Raw genomic sequence first — 11,041 nt, 5'->3', positions numbered from 1 at the left:
GCAAAGTGCTTTTTTATGAGTATTGTACTTGCAATATGAGCTCAATGTCTTCTTTGTAATAGGATTTATAGGAATTGCAAGTGTAGATTCCATTCAATTTAGAATAAAAGATTCTAAAATTTAACAACTACAGAAAATAATATCAAATAAAAGAAAATTTATGAAATTTCATACATAGGATAAAGAATATGATGAAGAATAAGGATGAGTAGAAACAAGAGAGTAGAGATATAGGAAATGGGTTTGCTTTCGTTTGGTTTCTTTACAAAATGGCATCCAAAAAAGTCAAAGCAAACCGCGTTGCCACTCCTCACACAACGCCGTTTTTGGAGATCCAAACACCAATCCAATTCCATCTCATCACTAACTCAAAACCACCACTCCAAGAAGTGAAACAATAAGCAAGTTACTTTATCTATTTAAATATATATCTTTTTATTCAAATAAATACTTTAAGAAAGTTTAAATGATAACATGATTGATTGATTCTCATTGTAAAAGAGTAGATGGCTTTAGTGAGACTAAAGTTTTTATTATTAAAATATACGAAAAAAAAAGTAACCGACGATGAAGAGGCAGTGATTGGATTCAAGCTGGTCATGGATTCCCATAACTCTCCATATTCCCACATATTTCATATATCAATGAATAAAACAAACAATAAATAATAATATTTCCAACTCCTAACGCCTTCAGCCTCCACGTGCACATCATGCTCTCCCTTACACACTCACTCTTTTCACTTCCTTATTTTCTGACTCTGTCGGATTCAATCTCTCTCTCTCTCTCTCTCAACTTGCTTCCTATAAATTATTCATATAGATGGATATCGATTTATATATGTAAACCATGTGGATTCCATCCCAAGCTCCACATCCATCTCTCTGATTAATTACACCCCCCACCGAAAAAAATAAATAAATAAATAAAAGAAAAAAAAGAAAAAGGACCAATCTCTCTGATTCTCTGCACCCTTTGCATATACATACAATAGTAATACGACAAGCATTAATCTATATGTACAAAACCAACTGAAGACTTCATGTTTCTTCCACTTATAACGCTCTGAAAGTGGTTGTTACTTTTAGTTTGATCGAGCTCCAATTCTAGTCATTTTCTTGTCAATTATCCTTGAATTATTTGCAGTGAAGTGGGATGGAAAAGTACGAGCTTGTCAAGGATTTGGGAGCTGGGAATTTCGGGGTGGCGAGGCTTTTGAGACACAAGGAGACCAAGGAGCTTGTCGCCATGAAATACATCGAGCGTGGCCACAAGGTTTGATTTTTATTTTTTGTTTTTCTACATTCGAAAAATGAGTGATGGGTTTTCTGTTTTGAGTTTCTGGGTCTCGTTCTTTGTTTTAAAAAATGATGAAAGATTCGACATTTATTACTGGAACATAACGTTTTTAATCAGGCTTTAACTGGTCATCGAGAAAATGCAGGAGAAGGAGAATGATAGTTACAGAGCTTTTTGAAATCTTGAATGATTTTCATTAGTTAGAGGAACCCAGAATCTGAAATTCGATACAACGGAAGCTTACATTTTTTGATGCTTGAATATGATTTATTTCCATTTGTTCTCAACTTCCTAACGGAAAGATTGATTGCTTGTATTGACATATTTATATTGAGTCGTGTGCAGATTGATGAGAATGTGGCCAGAGAGATTATGAACCACAGATCGCTTCGTCATCCCAATATCATCCGGTTCAAGGAGGCTAGTATTCTTCTTTTCATGGCCTTTCTTGTTCTGAAATCTTCAAGATTTTGATTTGGAGTTCTGGATTATGATATACAGGTGGTTTTGACTCCCACGCATCTGGCAATAGTAATGGAGTATGCGGCAGGTGGAGAACTGTTTGAACGAATCTGCAATGCCGGTAGATTTAGTGAAGATGAGGTTATAATTCTTCTCCAACATTTTCCCTTTTCTACTATCTTTGTTGTTTTATATGCAGTAAATTTTTATGGCAGTGTTGCTTTCTGTTTCTTCAGGCTCGATATTTCTTTCAACAGCTGATTTCAGGTGTCAACTATTGCCATAACATGGTATAATCAAACTCGAAATCAATTTGAAATATATTTTCTTGTCTTGTTTCTCATTTTTTCTTTTTGTCTTTTTCCTCTTAATTTGCAGCAAATATGCCATAGAGATTTGAAACTGGAAAACACCCTTCTAGATGGAAGCCCTGCGCCACGCCTGAAAATTTGTGATTTTGGTTACTCTAAGGTTGTATGAGTACTGTCATTTAAGAAATTTATTGATTCGCTTTGTATTTGGCTTTGGTAATAAAGAACAGGATTAACAAACTTGAGTTTGCTTTAGATCCAAATCTTGTAGATGTTGCTATAACAAACTGTCATTGACCAAATTTCAAGACATGATCTATAGGGTAGTTAGGGTAGAATACATAAAAATTTTATACAAAAACACAAGCTCATCTATAATTCACTTTAAACACTTTGATATTTTGTTTACTTAAAAGTGCTTGTTTGTATGCAGTCATCCTTGCTGCATTCAAGACCAAAGTCTACAGTTGGTACTCCAGCATATATTGCACCAGAGGTCCTGTCTCGGCGCGAGTATGATGGCAAGGTAAGTTCTGGTTCTTTTCTTTTTAGGAAAAATTAAAATTGAATCAGGTTGTTGTTGGATGATACATGTTGTCTTTATTGTACCACTTGGGTTATGATTGATATGCAAGTTAGGTGCTGATTAAGACAAGCACAAACAAAGAATGAAGGTGACTCCTCTGGCACTACTATGGATTTTGATAATTTAAAGATCAATTGGACACTTTTTGAAAAAGATAACGATACAATATTATATTGGCCAAGAGGATAAAAATTTCCTCATGCCAAGTATGCATACAGAAGGATCAGCTAAAGTGCATGTGCAAGTAAAGCAGCACATGTTAGCATGTACTTGACTCCATATAAAGTTGATCCTTTTCTTTGATGGAAAATTTAACTTTATTTGTATTAAAATCTTGCATTACAAAACTTGAGAAATCCTCTATGTAGCCTAGAAACTAAAACAACTATACCAAGTAACATCCTGCTGACTCAAGAATTTTAAAAAAGAAATGTATGTCCTTAAATTTATACAAGATCAGTCCCTTAATATACTGAGTAACTTCATAGACATCCCATCTGAGATGTATAGTTTCAAATGTTGATTGTCTATATTCGTGGCATGCTTAGCATTTTCACTTTATGAGGCACTCACTGATGGAGCCCATTTAGTTAAGGTTCATTCAGCTTGGACTATTATTTTGTCCTTTAGTTTTCTTTGGCCACATCCAGAGATGCTGGAGAATTTGTTATATTATAGTAATACTTTTCTACCCTTTTCTAATCTGTAACCTTCCAAAAGTTGAGAGTAATTGTTAAATTGTCATTTGAGCATAGGTTAGAGAGGGAATTTATTATCTTTTCCTACATATAAAATTTCTTTATATTTTTGCTTCCATGTTTCTGGTCAAAATCTAAAACATCAAAACAAATTAAATGGATTAACCAAAAAAAATTAGTTTGACAAATTTATCCCAACTGTTTCATTTGCATAGGGTTTTTTAACTGATAGCCTTTATCTTTTGAGTGCGTATAATTTGAATTACGTGTAACTTCTCCTTTGCTTTTGGCTTCATTTATTTATTTAGTTTTCCTTTAATTTAGTTGGCTGATGTTTGGTCATGTGGAGTGACCCTTTATGTTATGCTGGTTGGAGCTTACCCTTTTGAAGACCAAGATGATCCTAAAAATTTTAGGAAAACAATTCAGGTGGCTATCCTTCTCTTCTAAATGAAATTTACTTTGTTTATGTAATATTTTAGGATAGATTAAAATAAATTCTCAGCATCTTTTTTAATCTTTATTCTTTATTTCTTCTTCTGCAGCGTATAATGGCTGTCCAATACAAAATCCCTGACTATGTTCACATATCTCAAGATTGTAGACACCTACTTTCTCGTATATTCGTTGCAAATCCTTTCAGAGTTAGTATTTTTGTGGCATTACTAGTTTTCATTTCAGTTATTGCAAATTGGCCATCTTTCATGATATATTGCCCTGCTAGCTTATACATATCCTCACAAGTTTTTTCAGTTTCGAAACTTTTTTCCTTTTTGTGTTCGTATGTTTTCTTGAGAGGCCATTTTTAGCGGTCTGTTTGACTGTCTGGTCCTTTACCATATATGATGGCTGCTCTGCATGATTTTGTATGAAAATAAAATGGTTTGCTCTGACCATGCAAAGCATATATAAAGCAAAACTTTTAGAAAGAATAGTTTCTTGGCTGCTTCTTGAGTTGAAAATTACCTTGTGTGAATACAAAGTTTAATAAGCGTGTGAAATATAGTTCTTAAGGTATATATATAGTACCCCCAAATCATATGCTTCACAATCATGGAATTAATATCTTGCCAAAATACAATTTGTATCTGATTTTTCTTACTTTGTTCCTTTCTGCCTTTCTTCCCTTTTTATTTATCTTGTTTATTTTCTAGTTCCTAGTGCATGCATATTTTGTCTTTAGCTTTTCAAAAATCTCGGAAAATTCTCCTGCTTATTCATCGATTTTGGTCATATTAACAGATAAATGCTTGGAAAAAGCCAAAGCAAGGGAAAGGAAAGACATATTTTTGTTTTTCCTATACATACTCTGTTCTTCAGTGTAGTTTCTTAGATCTTAAGTAACAGTAAAAAGAGATAAAAATTTTTGAGCAAGTAATGAAGTAAAACCTTCTACTTAGGGGGAAAAATAAAAAAAAAGAAACGAAGATTCTATTATGATGCTGAGATGTACCCAAAAATAAGTTATGAAAATTAAAAGAGAACTGTCATGCTGTTTTCATATGTAATCTTGTTTCTTAAAACAGAGGAAGTGGTTATTGGTGAATTATGAAACTGTCATGATCATAATGTGTCTATTTTTTCCATAAGTAGATCACTTGCCTTTGCTGCGTGAAAGTTCCCATATTTAGACACTCTCCTTATGATTGGCAGTGCAATGCCTGACCACTCAGAGATTTTAACCAAATGTTAGTTTTCACTTGAATGTTTGTTATAGATGTTTAGATATAAAAACAAAAACATTTGTAAATATTCCAATATCCAAATTTCTATCCATGTGCTTAGTCTGTATCAAGTCAATTCGACATTTGAAGTCCTGCTCCTATTTCCTATGTGATCCTTTGTCATGATTAGCATGCTTTACATTAGTAATAGGACCTATTTCCTAGTTAAATGTCTTTGAGCTTTGATGTAATTGGCAATGCTTAAGTTGGCTCCATTTTTCACACATTTGAAAATAAGTTATTAATCAACATTCTCAACTTATAAAAGCTCCTGAATTTAATGAAAATTTTCCTTATAACTGGGGCTGAATGCTTTAGGATTGTTAGGCCAATTTATCATAAGATCTTTTCGTATAACATTACAGTAGATTAGCAGACGATTGGTAGAGTGTTCTATATGAATATACAAGCTAGCAAGATTTTTACCACAAGTGCATTTCAGTCTATTTCATTATAAAAGTGTGGACTACTATGCAATGTTCTCTGTTACAAGATTAATTTCCAACTGGCTATGCAGAGGATTTCCATTAAAGAAATTAAGAACCATCCATGGTTTCTAAAGAATCTGCCAAGGGAGCTAACAGAGTCAGCTCAAGGCATCTATTATCAGAGGGACAACCCAAGCTTTTCTTCTCTCCAGAGTGTGGATGAGATAATGAAAATAGTAGGGGAGGCTAGAAACCCGCCTCCAGCATCTAGGCCTGTTAGGGGATTTGGCTGGGGGACAGAAGAAGAAGAGGATGGCGACGTAGATGAAGAGGTTGAAGAAGAAGAAGATGAAGAGGATGAGTATGAAAAGAGGGTGAGGGAGGTTCATGCAAGTGGAGAATTCCAAATTAGTTAATCAGATGATCCTTGTTCTAGTTATTAGGTAATTACAATTTTAGTTTTATTAATGCTAATTATATAATCTATTTGTGTTTATGATGGCAATAATTGGATAAGGTGTGAGAGTATATGCTGTAATTTGTACTGGTCAATTTTCATGTAATTTACTATTTGTCTCACTATGAACTCTATGTATGTGAACAAATAGTCATCTTCATCTAAAACTATATTCATGTGTTTGAAGTTATTTTCTGCCTTTTTTTTTTTTTTTTTTGGTTTTGTTTTGTTTTGCCCTATGTACTGCTAAAGGAAATTTGCAACTTAATTTGGATGGAAAGAATTAGTGCAATAAGGAGAGAATACGACCAACAATTCATGCAAAACATGCTTTATTGCATCATGTAGGTAGATTCAATCTCTTATAAATAAACTTGAAAAAAAAGAAAAAGAAAAAAAAAAAAAGGTATTTCCTTGTTTTCGATGTAATTGTTGACTAATTAGGGATCTAAATCATCAATGCGAATGTTTAATCTTCTAAGCCAAATAGAGTGCAAAATCATATGAAAAACATCATATCTCTTAGGAGGACTATTGACCACAAAATGCCTTTGAACTTGCTTCACTCGCCTATGCAATTTCAAATACTGCCTTTGAGAAATTCCCATCAAAATATTCTTGATATTTGGGATGTCCTTCACTTTCACCATCACTGAAAACGACTTCCATTTCAAAACATCACTGAAAGGTGGCACATATCCATCAGAAATCAACACAGGAACACACTCAGCATAAATGGCTTCCACAAGTCTAGGGCTTGCAACTTCATACCCACTTGGACATAAGCAGAACTTGCTATTCTTCATCATGGTTTGGTAGGAAATTCTTCTCGGAAGTTCCTCGTAGACTTGGAGGTCTTTGTCTTTGTTCTTCCATTGTTGCAAAAGCAAGTACCTTATATGGCCATGAAGACGTCCGGCAAAGAATCCAAGAATAGTTCTAGAAGGAGTGGGACCTCCGACGAAGGGATTTTTTCTGGGCTGGAGGTAGATTTCTGGTAGGGATGCATCTTTCGATGGATTGAATCCTTCGGATGTGTTTGCATTGCATAGAACCCTAATGGACTTGTGGTATAAATTAGGAACAAAGGATGAGGTCCATGGTCCCTGCAGTGCCAACATTCATTGTACACAATTTTTGCTGTTAATCTACATCCATACATACATCCATATATATTAGAGAGAAAGAGTGATGGTGAGGCATTGTGTATCCATGTTTGGTTCCAGAAATATCACTTGATTCACTAATTATCATTGGAACAGCTTTCTATTTCACTATAACGGTTAATAGATGTTGCAGCATATTGTATATATACTCGTTATAATATTGATTAATTTTTGAAAAATTGAAAATTAATGGGGTAGGAAATAAGTGACAATATAAGGTTAATGAAGAAGGTAAATATATGTTGGGGGTACCGTGAGTCAATTGCAACTTGCAAGATATTCTAAGATACCTAATAGAGACAACATATAGAAGAATAAGAAAATAAATATAAAAATCTGAGAAAATATATATAAAGCATACAACAAGTGTAGAAATAATTACTTTGTTGTATTATATGACTTTTCTTAGGATGACGTGGTTGCATTATGTTCATAGCTATATATAAATAAATATAATAAACATTATATATGTTGACTATGTTATCAAAAGTCTTAATCTTATCAGGATATTCTCATTCTGTAAAGTGCAAATCAAAACAAATTGATTATTAACATTTCATTTAAACTTTTTTTTACTATAGCTTGACTTTATATATATATATATATATATATAATATTAATGTATAAAGAAATCCAGCTAAAAAGTGGCAATAAAAAATGATAATTGGAATATATAGTAAAAGAGAGGATGATTTCTTCAACTACTCCAGAAGAAATAATCTTGTTTAGGATGCTTGGGGGACTCAAGTGTACATAACCAAAATATCTCCAAAAATAATCTGGTTTAAGCATGAAGATAAATATGCTACATATATAAACTTATATATAGTTTAATTTTTTACTGTAACAAATATATATATATATATATATATACACTCTCTTTATATACTCAAATATATAAGCAAATTACAATAGTAGTTTCTAAGTTCAGTAATCTAGGGTTGCACTGCACATAAAAAATACAAGGTGGATATTTAGCAATGCAATAGTTCCAAGCCTTATCCTTTTCCTTTTGTTTTTTTTTTTTTTTTTTTTTTGGGGATAAATCCAAGCCTTATCCTTAAAAGCTGGCAAGATAGGTTGTGTCCAAAGCACTATTAAATAAGCAGCCAAACAACGGCGAATTGCGAAAAGGATATATTTTGTCGCTTAGGAAATTGATTCTTAATTTCACATCCCAAATGGGAACCCGAACTGATTCATCAATTTAACATCCACACAAACTTGTTGGGGTGGTCCAAAACTAAATTTAAAATATTACACACACACACACACACAGAGAGCAGGAATTTCATTCCACAGAATTAAAGCAAAGCAAGCAAGAAACACATGGAACAAAAATAAATAAATTAAATGAAAATATTAAAGATGATGAATATTAATCGATTACCCAGTCATGGCATGAGAGCATGAAATGGTCAGCACCAAGACTTCGATTCCAAAAAGGGTATTTGTTGGCAATCAAATTGATGTAGTCAGTTACCGAAACCCTAATTCCATTCATATTTTGACGATCAGCAGGGTCATAGAGATAGGAAACCATCCTAGTGACACTGAAAGGGAGAAAATAAAGGAGTGCCTCATGAGGGTCTGTTGTACGGAACTCTTTATTCATCTCCATTTCATGAATAAAAGTTCCCTCTGATGAGTAAATGCTGTTGCATGGACCGCCATGGAAAATTGGAAGCTCTCCTTCTTCATACACATATATCTTCAACAGCTTCTCCATCTCCAAGTAACTCCTATGGAAAGCCTTTGAGTTCCAGTAAATGGGCCCACGAGGAACGTAATCTGGGTCATTGTCTGCATGGATTAATATGGTTGTGCCTTTTGATGATGATATTGATGCATTTCTAATTTGTTGTTGATAATTATCACCAGATGCTGCTGCCTCTTTTATGGAAGACCTGGCTTTAAGCAAACTCCTTTCGATTTTTTGCAATCTGGTTAGTAGTGTTTTATTAGCAACAATTACTCTTCCAATTGTACTACTTGATGAAATATTCCTGTCTTCTGTACTCTCTTCTTCACCATCTAATTTCATAACCTGTATTATGCATAACCCAACACAAAATATATTAGTGGTGCTTAGGCAGCAAAATGTTTATCAAATGACATGTCAATGTATCATTAGTTTACATATTCATATAAATTATAGAGAAATGAGTGAGTTAAAAACCAACCAATTAAATTTCATCACATATATTATTCATAACATTATTTGATAAACATTTTGATTACTTTAGTATTATTGCAAAGATATATGTATATATAGCATCAGTTTGAACTGTATGTGTGTGTGTATATATATATATATATATACACATATGCATGGTGTAGAAGAAAAAGAGAAAGAAGAAGAGGGATTAATTATATATTACAGTTTGAGCTGGGGCAAGAGCTAAAGAGGGTGCGGATGGTTGTTGATGAGGAGCCAATTCATGATGAGAAGCCTTAGTAATATTAATATTCTCATTTGATAAATCATTAGCATTTTGTCCTTCTACCCAAGAATAAAAAGCTCTAGTTATTGAAGAAGAAGATGAAGAAGAAGAAGGAACATTCCATGTCATAGTCCAAGAAGAAGAAGAAGATCTTAGAACATTGGGATGTGTGAAGAAGAGGAGGAGAAAAGCAAGTAAAGGAATAACATGAAAAACCAATAAAAAAGAAGATGAAGAGAAAAGCGACATGTTTGGAGGAGGACTCAGCTCTCAATTTCTTTCACTGTATAATAATTTTCTCTCCTACTTGACTTCCCACAGCACTCTAATAATACATAAAACATAAAATATATAAATATATAATACCATCCACACAAAAAAAAGAAAAAAACTGAATGCATTAACTAGCTAGTTGATTCATATATATGCTATTTGGAACTTTCTTTATTCTCCACGTGAATTTATTCCAAAGCTCATAATTGTGACTTTTTCATTAGCCTTTTTTTTTTATTGGGTGAATTTGTCTTTTTCATTAGCTAGCTAGCTAGCGTGCTATTACCTCTTTCTTCTGTCTTTTCTCTTCTTTTTTTTTTTTTTTTAATTAATTTGATGATGAAGCCGTGGATTGTGAAGAACTTTACTATCTTTTTTTTTTTTTCGTCTGTAACAATTCCGTGTACAACATAGATACAAATCTTGACTCCTAGGATTCCAAAATACAAATATAGTAAAATATTGTCGATGACTGAGAAAGTACAAAAATAGTGATACACTACCCAGTACGTAGAAAATAAATAAAAATTTTATGCTCTAAAGTATAAATTAACAAATGACTCCATATTACATTTATTAATGTAAAATGTTCACAATAAAGGCTAGTATTAAATTTTTTTTTTTTTTTTTTTTTAAAAGACAGACGTAATCGCTACAATAGACCATATCTATAGTCACAATGCATTTTGTCACTAAAAATAAAAATTCTCTCACTAGAAGCCATAGCTATGACAGAATTTCATTTATAGCTAAGTTGTAGCTATATCCTTGTCATAGAACTGATTAGTTACAAACCTTAAATGTTTGTAGCCAAAATAAGATCTCGCTGAAAAAAAATATATATATTTTGCCGCTATCATATACTATTACCATCAGATACGAATTGTTTTGAGAAAAAAATGCTGTTTTTGTCACTATTAGCGATTATTTTGTACTAAAACTACTATCAGTATTGTCAAAACTAAATTTGGTGGCTAATAGAATAACCATTCTTAGCTTTTGTCACTAGCATACTGATATAGTGTTTTATGAGTGTATTACATCTTTGGCATTATAAATTGTAGCCCTGAAAACATAATATAAATACTAAAAATTGAAGGTTATACTTCTATACAAGGTTCAAAATTTTAAAATCAATGAAAAAATATATGGTTTAAAATTTAAAAATATCAAAAATTATCAATTATCTACAA

General features: G+C 32.6%; 2 protein-coding genes across 2 annotated transcripts; one reads left to right on the top strand and one right to left on the bottom strand.

Annotated features, from left to right (window-relative positions):
• The first annotated feature begins 717 nt into the window (after positions 1 to 717).
• On the top strand, positions 718 to 6,160 carry LOC107415796 (serine/threonine-protein kinase SRK2A). The gene is made up of 9 exons (XM_016024188.4): positions 718 to 1,275; positions 1,645 to 1,719; positions 1,801 to 1,902; positions 1,998 to 2,051; positions 2,140 to 2,232; positions 2,506 to 2,598; positions 3,681 to 3,785; positions 3,902 to 4,000; positions 5,598 to 6,160. Exons 1-9 carry the CDS (start codon positions 1,156 to 1,158, stop codon positions 5,922 to 5,924), a joined length of 1,068 nt encoding a protein of 355 aa, XP_015879674.3. The 5' UTR covers positions 718 to 1,155; the 3' UTR covers positions 5,925 to 6,160.
• A 199-nt stretch (positions 6,161 to 6,359) lies between these two features.
• On the bottom strand, positions 6,360 to 10,053 carry LOC107415794 (probable glycosyltransferase At5g03795). The gene is made up of 3 exons (XM_048471700.2): positions 9,513 to 10,053; positions 8,522 to 9,178; positions 6,360 to 7,071 (listed from the first exon to the last, which is right to left on the bottom strand). The coding sequence occupies exons 1-3, from the start codon at positions 9,822 to 9,824 to the stop codon at positions 6,406 to 6,408; spliced, it is 1,635 nt and encodes a 544-aa protein (XP_048327657.2). The 5' UTR covers positions 9,825 to 10,053; the 3' UTR covers positions 6,360 to 6,405.
• Positions 10,054 to 11,041: the final 988 nt, after the last annotated feature.

The sequence above is a fragment of the Ziziphus jujuba genome, chromosome 4 (assembly GCF_031755915.1).
Source record: "Ziziphus jujuba cultivar Dongzao chromosome 4, ASM3175591v1".
NCBI classification, from domain to species: domain Eukaryota; kingdom Viridiplantae; phylum Streptophyta; class Magnoliopsida; order Rosales; family Rhamnaceae; genus Ziziphus; species Ziziphus jujuba.
This window is presented reverse-complemented; position numbering and strand designations above follow the sequence as displayed.

Excerpts from the sequence above, each read along its gene's own strand:
- LOC107415796 (XM_016024188.4), top strand. The coding sequence starts at position 1,156 with ATGGAAAAGTACGAGCTTGTCAAGGATTTGGGAGCTGGGAATTTCGGG. Across the intron at positions 1,720-1,800 it reads ATATCATCCGGTTCAAGGAG|GTGGTTTTGACTCCCACGCA; the intron begins GCTAGTATTCTT and ends TATGATATACAG. Across the intron at positions 1,903-1,997 it reads GTAGATTTAGTGAAGATGAG|GCTCGATATTTCTTTCAACA; the intron begins GTTATAATTCTT and ends CTGTTTCTTCAG.
- LOC107415794 (XM_048471700.2), bottom strand. The coding sequence starts at position 9,824 with ATGTCGCTTTTCTCTTCATCTTCTTTTTTATTGGTTTTTCATGTTATT. Across the intron at positions 9,179-9,512 it reads CTCTTGCCCCAGCTCAAACT|GTTATGAAATTAGATGGTGA; the intron begins GTAATATATAAT and ends TGCATAATACAG. Across the intron at positions 7,072-8,521 it reads TGCTCTCATGCCATGACTGG|GGACCATGGACCTCATCCTT; the intron begins GTAATCGATTAA and ends TTGGCACTGCAG.